This window comes from Spermophilus citellus, assembly GCF_964194105.1.
Source record: "Spermophilus citellus genome assembly, chromosome: 5".
NCBI classification, from domain to species: Eukaryota; Metazoa; Chordata; class Mammalia; order Rodentia; family Sciuridae; genus Spermophilus; species Spermophilus citellus.
This window is the reverse complement of record NC_138186.1, coordinates 155,090,969-155,103,827: the sequence shown is the minus strand read 5'-3', so window position 1 is coordinate 155,103,827 and position 12,859 is coordinate 155,090,969. Positions and strand designations below refer to the sequence as shown.

Below are 12,859 nucleotides of genomic sequence, written 5' to 3'. Positions count from 1 at the left end.
AAAAGTTTATTTGTGGGCTCATGGTTTCAGAGGTCTCAATCCATAGACAGCAGGCTCCATTCCCCTGGGCTCAAGGTGAGGCAGAACATCATGGTGGAAGAGTGTGGTGGAGGGAAGCAGCTCACATGATGATTAGACATCAGAGACACACACCTCTTGTCAGATATAAAATATGTACGCCAAAGGCATGTCCCCAATGACCCACCTCCTCCAGCCACACCCTACCAGCCTTCAGTTTCCACTCAGTCATTCCCATCAGGGAATTCATTCACTGCTTGGGTTAAGGCTCTCATACCCGATCAGTTCTCCTTTAAACCTTCTTGCATTGCCTCACACATGATCTTTGGGAGACACGTAATATCTAAACCATAACGGGCTGTTTTAGTACCTTGTATATTCTGGATATCATCATATACATCCCTTGTTGGATGTATCATTTGCAAATATGTTCTCTCTTTCTGTAGATTGTTTCAATCCTCCTTCTTGTTTCCTTTGCAATGTGAAAGCTTCTTAATTTGATATACTCTCATCTGTCTATTCTTACTTTGGTTGCCTGTGCTATGTAAAAAATCATTGCCTATGCCATTGTCTTGCAGTGTTTCCTCCATTTTCTTATGGTAATAATTTCATAGTTCCAGATTTAAGATTTGGGGCTTTGATCCATTTTTAGTTGATTTTTGTATATGGTGAGAGAAAGGGATCCAGTTTCATTCTTCCACATATGCAATACATTTTTTCCAGCACGATTAATTGAAGAAACTGTCTTTTCCGCTGTATATTCTTGGTACCTTTGTCAAAAATCAGTTGCAGATGAGCATGATTGATTCCTGAGTTCTTTATTCTATTCCATTATTCTATGGGTTTGTTTTTAAGCTACTATCATATTGTTGTAGTACCCAGAACTTTGTATTATGTTTTGAAGACAAGCATTATGCCTCTAGGTTTTTGTTTGTTTTTCTCATTTGTGTATCAATTTGTCTATTCTGTTTTGTTATTGTTGTTTTATGGAATTTTAGGGTTTTTTTTCTATTTCTGTGAAAAAAGTCATTGAAATTTTGATGGGAATTACATTGAACCTTTAGATTACTTTGGACAGTCTGGTCATTTTAACAATATCAGTTCTTCCAATCCATGAATATGAATATGAACATGTATTATCTATCTTTCTGTCTTCCTTTCTTTCCCCTCTTTCCTCTCTCTCTTTTGCTGTCCTCTATAATGTCTTTCTTCAGTGTTTTACAGTTTTCATTGTAGAGCTCTTTCACTTCCTTGGTTAAGATTGTTCCTAAGTCTATTTGTTTTGTAGCTGATGTGAATGAAATTGCTTTAATTTCTTTTTAAACAAGTTCTTTATTTGGGTACAGAAATGTGACTATTTTGTTGATTTTTTATCTTGCTACTTTGGTGAATTTATTTATTGTAAGGTCCAACAATTTTTAGAGTATTTAGGCTTTTCTATCTAAAGAATCATGTCATCTGCAAACACAGATAATTTAACTTCATCCTTTCTAATTGGATTCCTTTATTTATTTCTCTTGCCTAATTGCTCTTGGTAAAACTTCTAGTAATATATCAAATAAGAGAGATAAATTAGATATCCTTGTCTTGCTCCCAATCATAGAGGAAACACACTTTCAGTTTTTCCCCATTCAGTATATTACCTGTCTGATTATACTATATTTTGATTTTATGATTTTGAGGTAGATTATTTCTAGGCCTAATTTCTTGAGAGTTCTATTATGAAGGGATCTCAATTATCATGAAATGCTTTTTCTGTGTTGATTAAAGTGATCATATGTTTTTCTCTTTCATTTTGTTGATGTGTTGTGTCACATTTATGGACTTGTATATGATGAACTATCCTTTTGTCCCGGGAAAAATCCTACCTGGTCATGGTATATAGGATCTTTTTAATACACAGTTGAATTCAGTTTTCTAATATTTTTATTGAGGATTTTTGCATCTATGTTCATCAAGGAAATAGATCTGTAGTTTGTTTGTTTTGTTGGGTGTTTGGTATAAGGGTAATGATGGTCTCATAAAAAGAGTTTGGCAAAGTTCCTTCCATTTCAATTTTTGTGAACAGTTTAAGAATTGGGCTTAGTTCTTCATTAAATGTTTTCTAGACTGCACCTCTAAAGCCATTGGGTCCTAGACTTTTATAGAAGAGAGATTTTAAATAATTTTTAGTTATTATAATCTCATTACATATGTTTATAATTCATATTAGATTGTTTCTCTTCTATTCAAATTAGGCAGGTTGTATGTATTTTAAAATTTATTTCTTTTAGGTTTTCTGTTTTTGAAGCATATACTTAATTGTTCAAGGTAGTTTCTTCTTCTTATTATTATTTTTTATATTTCTGTGGTATCAGTTGCAAGGTCTCCTTTTTGCCTCTCACTTTATTTGAAGTCTCTCTCTCTCTCTCTCTCTCTCTCTCTCTCTCTCTCTCTCTCTCTCTCTCTTTCTTTCTTCCCTCTCTCTCTCTCTCTCTTTCTTGGTTAGTCCAACTAAAGTTTTGTCAATTTTATTAATCCTTTCAAAAAACAAAACAAACAAAGCTCTGTTGTTCACTGATCATTTGAACTTTTTTGTTTTGATTGATTGATTCTCTGATCTTTATTCTTTCTTTCCTTTCACTAACTTTATTGACTTTTTGTAGGTCTTTCAAGTGCTTTGTTACATTGTTAAGACATTTCTAGGTTTTGGTGTATGCATTATTGGTGTAAATTTCCCTCTGTCCTGCTTTTACTGTATCCCAAAGATTTTGATATATTTGTTTTTAATTTTGTTAATTTCTATAAAGTTTTTTCCCTTTTAATTTCTTCCATTATTGATTGGTCATTTAGGAACATGCTATTTAATTTTTACTTATTTATATATTTTCCATTCTTCTTGTTGATTTGTAATACTAATCTGAGAAGATACATGATATGATTTATTTTTTAAAAATTATTGAGCCTTGATTTGTGACCTAATATACGATCTATGATCTATCCTGGAGAATGTTCAATGTGTTAATGAGAAGAATGTGTATTCTACTGCTATTGGATGGAATGTTCTGTAAATCCTGTTAGGTCCATTTTATCTATAGAAGGGTTCAACTCAGATGTTTCTTTATTTTTTTTAATTGTCCCTCCTTTGATAAAAGTGAGGTATTGAGGTTCTACACTATCCTTTTATTAGAGTCTATCTCTTCCTTCAGGTTAAATAATATTTGCTTTATGTTCTTAGGTGATCCTAAGAACATATATGTTTATAATTAATATATCTTCTTATTGAATTGACCTTTTTATTAATATATAATAAGCTTCTTTGTCTCTTTTTACAGTTTTGCATGATTTATCTATTCTAAACCCTTCACTTTTATTGTGTGTACCTTTAACAGTGAAGAGAGTTTTTTTGTAGGCAGCATATATATTTAGATCTTGTGGTTTTTTGTTCATTTATCCAGTTTATGTCATTTGATTAGTTAATTTTAGTCCATTTACACTAAGGAATATTATTGATAGTATGAGCATATTCCTGTAATTTGGTTAATTGTATTCTGCTTGCTTTGTATATTTTTTGCTCCTTTACACCTCTTTTATTATTTACTTTTTGTGATTTGGTAGTTTTCTGACATGTTAAGTTTTAGTTCTCTTCCCTTTCACTTTCATGGTCTGCTCTAGAGAGTATTGGTGTATTTGTGTGTTTTAAGATGGTAGTTATTATCCTTTCATTTCTGGTGTAGAATGCCCTTAAGTATTTAAGTTGGTCTGATGGTGATGAATTCCCGTAGACTTTGCTTATCTGGGAAAGACTTCATTTCTCATTTAGTTTTGAAAGATAATTTTTCTTGGTATAATATTCTTGGTTGGCAGTTTTTTCTTTCAATGTTTTCAATGCATCTTCCCCCTTTCTTCTGGCCTGTAAGCATTCTTTTTTGTTTTCTTATTTGTTTTGCTGAGAAATCTACTCTAGGTCTCACGGGCCTTCCCTTTGACTTGACTTTTTTTTCTTGTTGATTTTGTGATGCTTTTTGTCTTGTCCTTTTGACCTTTTGACTACAATATGGTGTAGGTCTGTTTTCATTGAATCTGGCTGGAGTCTTTTGAGAGTCTTGGATCTGGGTGTCCATCTCTCTTTGAAGTTTTGAGACATTTTCAGACATTATTTCATAAAATGAGTTTTCAATGGCTTCTTCTTTCCTTTGTCTCCTGGAATTTCCACAATGCCTTTATTCAGTCTTTTGACTATGTCCCATATGCCTTGTAGGCTTTCTTTATTCTTTTAAGTGTGTTTTTCTTTTCACTTGTCTGATTGTGTTAGTTTGTTAGACTGGTCTTTGAGTACCAGAAGTCTTTATGCTTGTTCTATGTGGATGCTCTCTGTTGAATTTCTCACTTATATTGACTAAATATTTGGTTCTGAGTTTTATGATTGGTTATTTTTAAATTATTGTTTCTACCTCTCTGGTAAATTTTTCATTCATATCCTGCATTGTGTTCCTTATTTTTTGGTATTGTTTATTTGCATTTTTTTTTTGTGGTGTGGGGGATTGAACCCAGTGCCTTGGGCATGCGAGGCAAGCACCTCTACCAACTGAGCTATGTCCCCAGCTCTGTTTATTTGTATTCTTTTGCATCTCACTACATTTCTTTAGGATCATTATTTTAGGTCCTTCAGGCATCTCATAGATTTCCTTCAATTGAGATCGGCTTATTGAGAATTAATGTTTTACTTTGAAGATGATATTTTTTCTTTCATGTTTCTTTTGTTCTTATATTGATTTATGCACATCTGTTATTATATTTATTTCTTCCAATTTTATGAAGTCCTGGAGGTGATGAATATGAATGAGCCTGTCTTTTGGTCCCTTGGGACAAGTTTGAATGATATTGAGGCTGTTTACATTAACAGCTGCAATCCCAAGGTTGTAGGCTACTTTGGAGACCTTCCTTAGCTCCCATTAGTCACATGCAGATGTTGGTTAGGGGTCCTGGTCCCTCCTTGTGATGTTCATGGAGATTGGCCAGAGCTCTCCCAGCTCCCAATGCACATAAGGTGAAATGGGGAACTTGCAATAAGTAGTCCATCTTCCAGAGACCGTGGGGTTAGGAGGGGACCTCCCTTAGAGTATGCTGTAGAGTATAGGCACTGGTAGGTGTCCAGAGCGTCAGGGCTCAGCCAGGTCTTTCCTCAAGACTAGATGCAGAGACACAGGTGAAATTAAAGCCTGCACAATCAGATACCAGAGCTTTAAACATCATATTCTTATTTGGTTCAAATATTATTTAAATGTCCCTTCCAAAATTAAGTACTGATGATTAATATTAGTAACTTATCTAGCAAAGAAGAACTTATTTGTAGAATCTGATGTTATCTATCCCTTTGATAGAATCTACCTTTAAACAAAATTGTATTTTTTCTTGAACTTTTAAATTTAATCACAAATTAAATTAACTATTTCTAGTCTGTGGGATAGGATTTTCATCACTATCAAAGGGGACTTAGAAAAGGGTCGGGCAGCCCAGGCCAAGGAACAACCTGACCGAAACTTCATCTAATTAAGAAGGGAGTAAAGTAGGGGAAGGCAAAAGAGGAAACCAAGAGGCCCATGGAGGCCAGTCACAGAGGGCCTTTCTCCATACTCATATGGTTGTTAGGCTTTTTCCAGGTACCGCAGAGAGTCATTTAGAGTTATTAAGTAAGAGAAGGTCATTGTCACCTGGTGGCTAGTGTCAGGAAGGAGAGGATTGCGCTGCTCCTGGTCAACCTTTAAGTCCTTCTCCCTTCTGTCCTTGAGGCTTGAGGCTCCCATTTAACACCTGCTGTCCTTAAAACTGCCAGGCATGGAGGGAAGAGGGAGTATCCAAAGATCAGGGCTCAGAGGGAGAATTGGTCCCTGCATCCCTCCATCTCCAGCTCACCAGCCTCAGGCAGAATGTAATTGTCCTCAATGAAACCATCCTCGTCCTCATCTTCACCCACCCCTGGGCGGTTCCCACTTCCTGTTCTGGGCAGTGGGTGGTGTCAGTAGCTGGCATGGTAGTGGCGGCAGAGGTGGAATTTGGCAGCAAGTGCAAGGATCACAGAGAGGTTCACAGCCCCCAGAACAATCCCTACCAGCACAGGCCACACCTGGCCCACAGTGCCCGGTCCAGGGGTTGTGGCTGATACTTTGAGGAGGTCCTAGGGCTCCACCTGGGTTTGGTTAGTCTCATTCAAGGAAGGGCCTGCTGACATCAGTGAGCCTTGACCTCCGCCAGAGGCCTATGCCTCTGTTCTTCAGGAACTGGGCACAGTCTGTGGCACAGAAGTGGCTTCCAGCTAGGACAGCAGAACTTGGACAGGTCTAAATGAGCGTATTTCTATCCAAAAGGAAATCTAAGTCAAACTTGATAAACAGGCACAAAATATCCATAATTTGTGTGAAGACAAATTTGTTACTGAAGAACTGGTTCTCTTCTGCAGTATTTGTTTTGGCACAGGAGTTCTGCTGCTGGGAAGTATCATTTATAAGTAAAGTAAATTTCATAATACTATCATTTTTGTGGAGGGGGGGAGGGGAGGGGTGTGCCTGGGATTGAATTTAGGGCCACTCGACCACTGAGCCAACTATACTATAACTTTTAGTGGAACTTAACTATAATATAAAAGGAATTGTGGGTTAAATACAGTTTATAAATATGTGTTTAATGTACAGAAATTGATTTTATTATCAAGTTATTCTATTTTAAGTGAGACATGAATATATTTTCAAAAGTAGATAAAATAATCAATATAAATAAAAATAACTAAATACAAATAAAATAACATACTGATAAATTGGCTTTAATGAAGTGTTATAAAATTATGTTTAAATGTATAATACCAAATAGATAACTGCCCACAAAAATATTGTTTTTCATATATTTTTCATAAGTATAAATGTGAAATTTGCCCCATTTAATTCAAAGTAAAAATTTAAGCTCAAATTGCAATTTAATAATGTGTTCAAATTTAGTAAGATCTGACTATAAAATCAAAAAAGTTTATCTCATGTAAAATAACTTAAAATTTTAAGGTTTTAATAAAGACATATAAGATTTTAAATTAGAATGAAATATCAGTGAAAATAATAAAAATTATTTTTAAGATATCTTTATACATACGTATGTATACATGTGTGTATATATGCATGTGTGTGTATACACATATATATGAATATATATACACACACATGCATATATACACACATGTATACATACGTATGTATAAAGATATCTTAATATATATATATATATACACACACACACACACACACATATATCAACTGGATTAAATGATTTTATAAAGATTTTATTGTTTTGACTTTGATAAAGTTTCCTAAAATTCCCAAAACAATTCAAAATAACTATTACATTTTTATACTGTTAATATATTTTTAATTTATCTCTGCATTCCTACAAATATGTTAGCTATATCTGTCTTACACAAAGTAATGCATGGAATCACAGACTGAAATGAATCTCAGAAGTAAAATACAACCTCAACACAAACAGAAAAATGAAGAGGTTCAAAACCATACAGCTCAAGAATGGAAGGAGAGAGCTAAAACAGATCCTGTGGCTTCCAGTCCAGGTATATACTATCCTTTGTCATGATTCCTTGTTAGAGGGAATGATTAAAAACATGAACTTAAATATATGTAGAGGAAATAGGGTTTGAGGGGAGATCAGAGATCAGGGTCTATCCTTCATTTATCAGGAGCATTGTTTCTTGATGCCAAGGATTTACATGGCCTTTGAAAGGACTAATGGGGGTGGTGAGCGGGTGTATAATCTCAATCTTCTGAAATATTTATGAGTAGAATAAAAACTCAGTGAGAAGCAGAGATGCCAACTGATTGGTTTGGGGATAAGACTAAAATGGGCTCTATAATTCATTTCTGCTTCAAGAGTTTGAATGATTTCAGTAATTAGAATATCTAATGCTTTCTTTTTATAATATTTTGGGAGAAAAAGTGAGAGGTCCAAGAGGTAAAGGATGCACTGTAATTCACATTAACCACCTCCCCTGTCAAATGAAGAGTAATTGTACCAAGAAAACACAGGACCCTGTTCCTCTATTCCAAGTTGGTAGTCTTCACCACTGTTATATCACATGGGGAGAATTAATTTTACACGTACCTTATTCTTGGTATAAAGGTGAGGTACCACTTTTTGGAACACCTTTGGCACTTGTTCCATCGTGTCATTATTAATGACGTGTAGTATACAGACTGGAAGTGTAGTGTAGACTTTAGGGACCAAAATCATATCTTGAGGAAACAAAAATGTTTCTCTGCAATCACAAAATTATGGACTTAAAACTTGAGTCTTAAAGTTTGAAATTAGATTTAGTGCCAAGAAAATTTTTTAGAAGTTTAAATAAAGTTCCAACTAACTAAAAGGTTCACATATTATTTCTTTAGAAATTATCATTAATTATATTATTTTGACATATAAATCTTAACTACATTAAGAAATCCCATTTTATATATAATTTGTTACTTTTAGCTGATATTCTATTGCTCAGAAGTGAAATCTATTTCTATACTACAAGCATATTAATGTGTTATATTACTTTAATCATATTTCTAAATGTGACTATAAAATTCACATCATCATATTTTGATGAAAGGAACATAGATAAGGATATCTATATTATTCCTCCATAACAAATGTGGAAAAATTTAACCTACTTATGAAAGCAAACTATAAACTGAGTTATTACTACTCTACTTTTACTACTATAAGTAAAACTCTACAGATATAAATACTGTATGCCATTTAAAGATGATATAATTCACCACTATATAATAGTCTCACCTGAATACTATAAACCAAGAATTTGGTGGCTGGTCTGGATAGGTCACAGAATAGTCAGCAAAAGAAATCTTAGTTTCTTCATCTTGATAGCAAGGGTAAGATTCAATAGATTTGCACTTGCTTTTGAACATTAGTCTAGAAATGTAAAAGTAAATTGAGTATAAATGAAAAAAAGACTACTTTTAAAATAAACTCTTAAATAGAGAATAAATAGTGCAGGCAATGGTTTGATAGATTGAGTCCTTAATCAAAGTGTGGCCATATGAGCCAGTACCTGGTGCCAAGGTAAAGGAGCCCATCCCAAGTCACTCCTAAAAGATGTCTCTTGAAGGTACCCTAAGTTGTCTGAACTCTAGATCAAGGGAGAGTTATTGGTGGTAATCAAAGTTCATCGGTGGAAAATGAGACCTGAGTTTATAGCTGGGGAAATCAGAAGCAGGCAAACCAGCTTTAGATATTAGCCACTAAATGATCTAGAACCGAGGTAGAAAATAAGAGACCAGAATGGAATTTAATATGAAAAATGGGTTTGGAAAAATAGACTAAAAAACAAAAACAAAAAGAACTAAAGCCATGAACAAGGGAAGAGTACTAGAGCTTTCCTTCTGCATGATTTCTGCTATATAAGGGAGTGGTGAATGCAGCTGGTTAAAAGAATTATAGACTGCAGTCTGTCCATGTTTGCCCCCTGCAAGACTGGCATACTCCAGAATTTCATGTGATGGCTCCTCTTGGGTCTTTTTCCTCCCACCCTACCAAAATCTAGATCCAGCCTTTGTAGTACCAGCAATATTGGCTCTTTTATATGAAGCCTCAGGTATTTTCTGGGTAGAGGCTATAATGGACATAGAAAATGGTTCTCTATTAGAAGTCAATTCAGACCTAGAGATGTTCTTGGCTCCCAGAAGGCAGATGGTTTCATTGGTGGTCAGTGGAAAGCAAAGCCATGGAGCCCTTATGGAGGACAGAGTTCATGTAAGCCAGTTGATCCTTAGTCTTTGGTGATGGGAGAAAATTAGCAGGGTTCTACCTGGAGGGGTTTATAAAGCCTTTTAAAATGGTAACAAGAACAAAGAGTAAGGTTTGCCTGGGGTAGAGGTGACTTCTGCTTATTATAGTCCTGGCATAAATATTAATAGTTCTCCATATTTTCTTGTCAAAGCACCTGAATGTGAATGGCAAATGACATGATCACCATAAGAGGAATTAAATGTGGTGGTCTGCTGATGCAGAACACTGCTGTAAGGCAGATGGGACTGACCCAATCTACACATGGGCTTTGGTTGAGCCAACACAAGAACAAAGCAGGTCCTGTGGAGAACTGAAATGAAACCTCCCACCATTCTAAAGTAAGGGTGAGACTGAGAGTCTTTCTAAACTGTCTCTGTTCCCTCCACACTCTGTGTGTGTTTTCATCTAACTCAAGAAATCCTAATAAATATAAGGTCATCCAAATCTTGATGTACCATGTGGAATATTGTGAATGACCCATAAAGACATCCACAATAGAGGTAAAAGATCTATAATTAATTATAATTAAGACTTAATTTAGTCAGATTTTTATTGACCCCACTTCTTTACAGGGGAACTTGTTCCTTAGCATGCCCTTTACATGAAAAGTAGGTGTAGGATCTGACTACATAGAAATCTTCCTGTGTATGCGGGTGTAGTGGCACATGCCTGTCATCCTAGTGGCTTAGGAGGTGAGACAGGAGGATCACAAGTTCAAGGCCAGCCTCAGCAACTTAGAGACACCCTAAGCAACTCAGTGAGACCCTGTCTCAAAATAAAAAATAAAAAGGGCTGGGGATGTGGCTCAGAGATTAAGTACCCCTGGGTTCTAGAAATCTTCCCAGGAGATCCCCACAATGCAGAAGCAAAATGTAAAATGTACAATTTGCAGAAACAAATTGTAAAATTGCAAAATGTATTTATATATAATTTTCTGTTTCTCTCTTGCCCACAAATAAAGTCAATTTTTAATTTATATTAGTCTTGTATCCAACTTTCTTCAATTCTCTTGTTAATTCTAACAGTTTTTATGCATTTTTTGATGTGTTCTACATACATGATCATATTACCTGTTAATAGTGGAAGTTTTGTTTCTTCCTTTAAAGCCCTAGTGACTTCCGCTTTACTTTATTGCTGTTACACCCTTGTGGGAATTTCAGAACTATCTTGAGTGTAAGTGGCCGGACAAATATCTTTGTCTCATTACCAATCTCAGGGAAAACTTTCAAAAATTTCACTGCTAATCATGTTGACAATGGACTTTTTAGTTTAAATTTGTGAGTTTGCTTTTAAAAAATACTAGATACCTTAAAATATTAAAAAGGATTTCTCTATTTCTAGTTTCTTAAAGCTATTTTTAATTTTGAATGTATTCTATTTGTATCAAATGCTGACTTTGAACCTACCCATATGACTGAATATTTTGTCTCTTTTTTATTTTGTTAATGTAGTAAATTAAAACAGCTAATCTTCTAACATTAATCTGCTATTGTCTTCGGGAATGTGGGGACAGTATTCTTTTTAGATAATGTCAATATTGATTTGCTAATATTTTATTACTTTTTTGCATCTGTATTCAAGAGGATGATTTGTTTGCAATTTCATTTTTTTTTTACTGTCCTTGTTGAGTTATAGATTGTGGTTAAGAGTTGGGAAATATTCCTTCCTTTTCCCTTTCCTGGAAATTCACCTTATTTTCCCTTTAATCGGCTGGAGATACAGCTCAGTTGGTAGAGTGCTTGCCTCACATGCACAAAGCCATGAGTTCAATCCCTAGCACCACAAAAACAAAACACATCTCCCCTTAAATCCACTAGTTAAGCTAAATTGCATCATACTAAAGAACACATCATGCACCTTTGTCCTATTGGAGTCTCAACTATATTATTCCTCTTGTTGTTTCTGAAAAATGCTAGAACCTCTGAACTTTTAAAAAGATTTTACCAACTCTTGACTCTTACATTACTATTGCCATGAGCTTATTCCTGCATATAGCTATTAGTTTGCTTGTCCTTTGAAGATAGCATGCTTTATTACTCTGGCTGCTTTTAAGGCTTGTCTTTTGATCTCTAGTTCTCAGCAGTTTGATTACACAGAGTCTAGGTGCAGTTTTCTTTATGTCTTTTTTTTTCACAGAGAAATTAGAATTTTTTTATTGGATATTGAACACATAGATTCACTGAGATGAATCTTTATGTCTTTCTTACGTGGGGTCTGCAGATTCTCTTAAAAATATGGCTTTTATCAGCTTTTGGAAGTTCTCAGCTATTGTTTTCTTGCATTCCAGTCACTAATTACATATACTCTAGACTCTATGAGTGTGTTCCTCAAGTCCCTTGGACTCATTATTTACTTTTACATTCTTGCCTGCTTCAGTTGGATACTTTGCATTGACCTGTCTTGTAGTACATCTGATCTCTTCTTCTCTTCTGCCTAATTTGCTGTTATATCCACTCTTGCTTTCAAATATTAAAATGTTCCAGTATACACTTTCTGTTTTACTATATTTTATTAATAGAAGTACTAAACTTTACATCTAGTTTTTCTTTCTTTCTTCTTTATGTTCTTGAGCATTTCCATAATAGTCATATCATAGCCAACTATAATAGGATTTTTTTCTGCCACCTCCAATATCTGGATCAGGTGAGGCTTAAAATTACATATACATGAATAGTTTTCTCTTTATTTTATTCAGATTTTCCTATCTCTTGGAACAGACTTGAGGTTAGAATAAATTTTTCTTAAGGCTCAATCTGCTTCCAATTTGCCCCTGTTGTCCTCTAGGGATTTTATCTGATTACTTTGTTTGTTGGGACATCTCCCTTACCTGATCCTAAACTCTTAACTTTTGTCTTCTTGGTTCAATAAGATTTCAGGAGGCTTTGTTCTGCTTTTCTATTTAGAGTTTTAGCCATGTATAATTAAGACACAAACAAAAAGTAGCAATATTTTAGATAAACTGTAGTGAAATATTTTGGATAAAATGTAGTGGAAGTTAAAAAGCAGTGGTATT

The 12,859-nt window shown here is 34.6% G+C and overlaps 1 protein-coding gene across 1 annotated transcript in view; it reads right to left on the bottom strand.

Annotated features, from left to right (window-relative positions):
- ADGB (androglobin) overlaps nucleotides 1–12,859 on the bottom strand; it is a gene marked incomplete at both ends in the record, with an annotated part of 160,763 nt that overhangs the window by 52,278 nt on the left and 95,626 nt on the right. Inside the window, 2 exons of the mRNA XM_081295062.1 lie at nucleotides 8,155–8,308; nucleotides 8,836–8,970. Coding sequence (XP_081151188.1) covers nucleotides 8,155–8,308; nucleotides 8,836–8,970 — 289 coding nt within the window. The remainder of the gene's footprint in view (nucleotides 1–8,154; nucleotides 8,309–8,835; nucleotides 8,971–12,859) is intronic.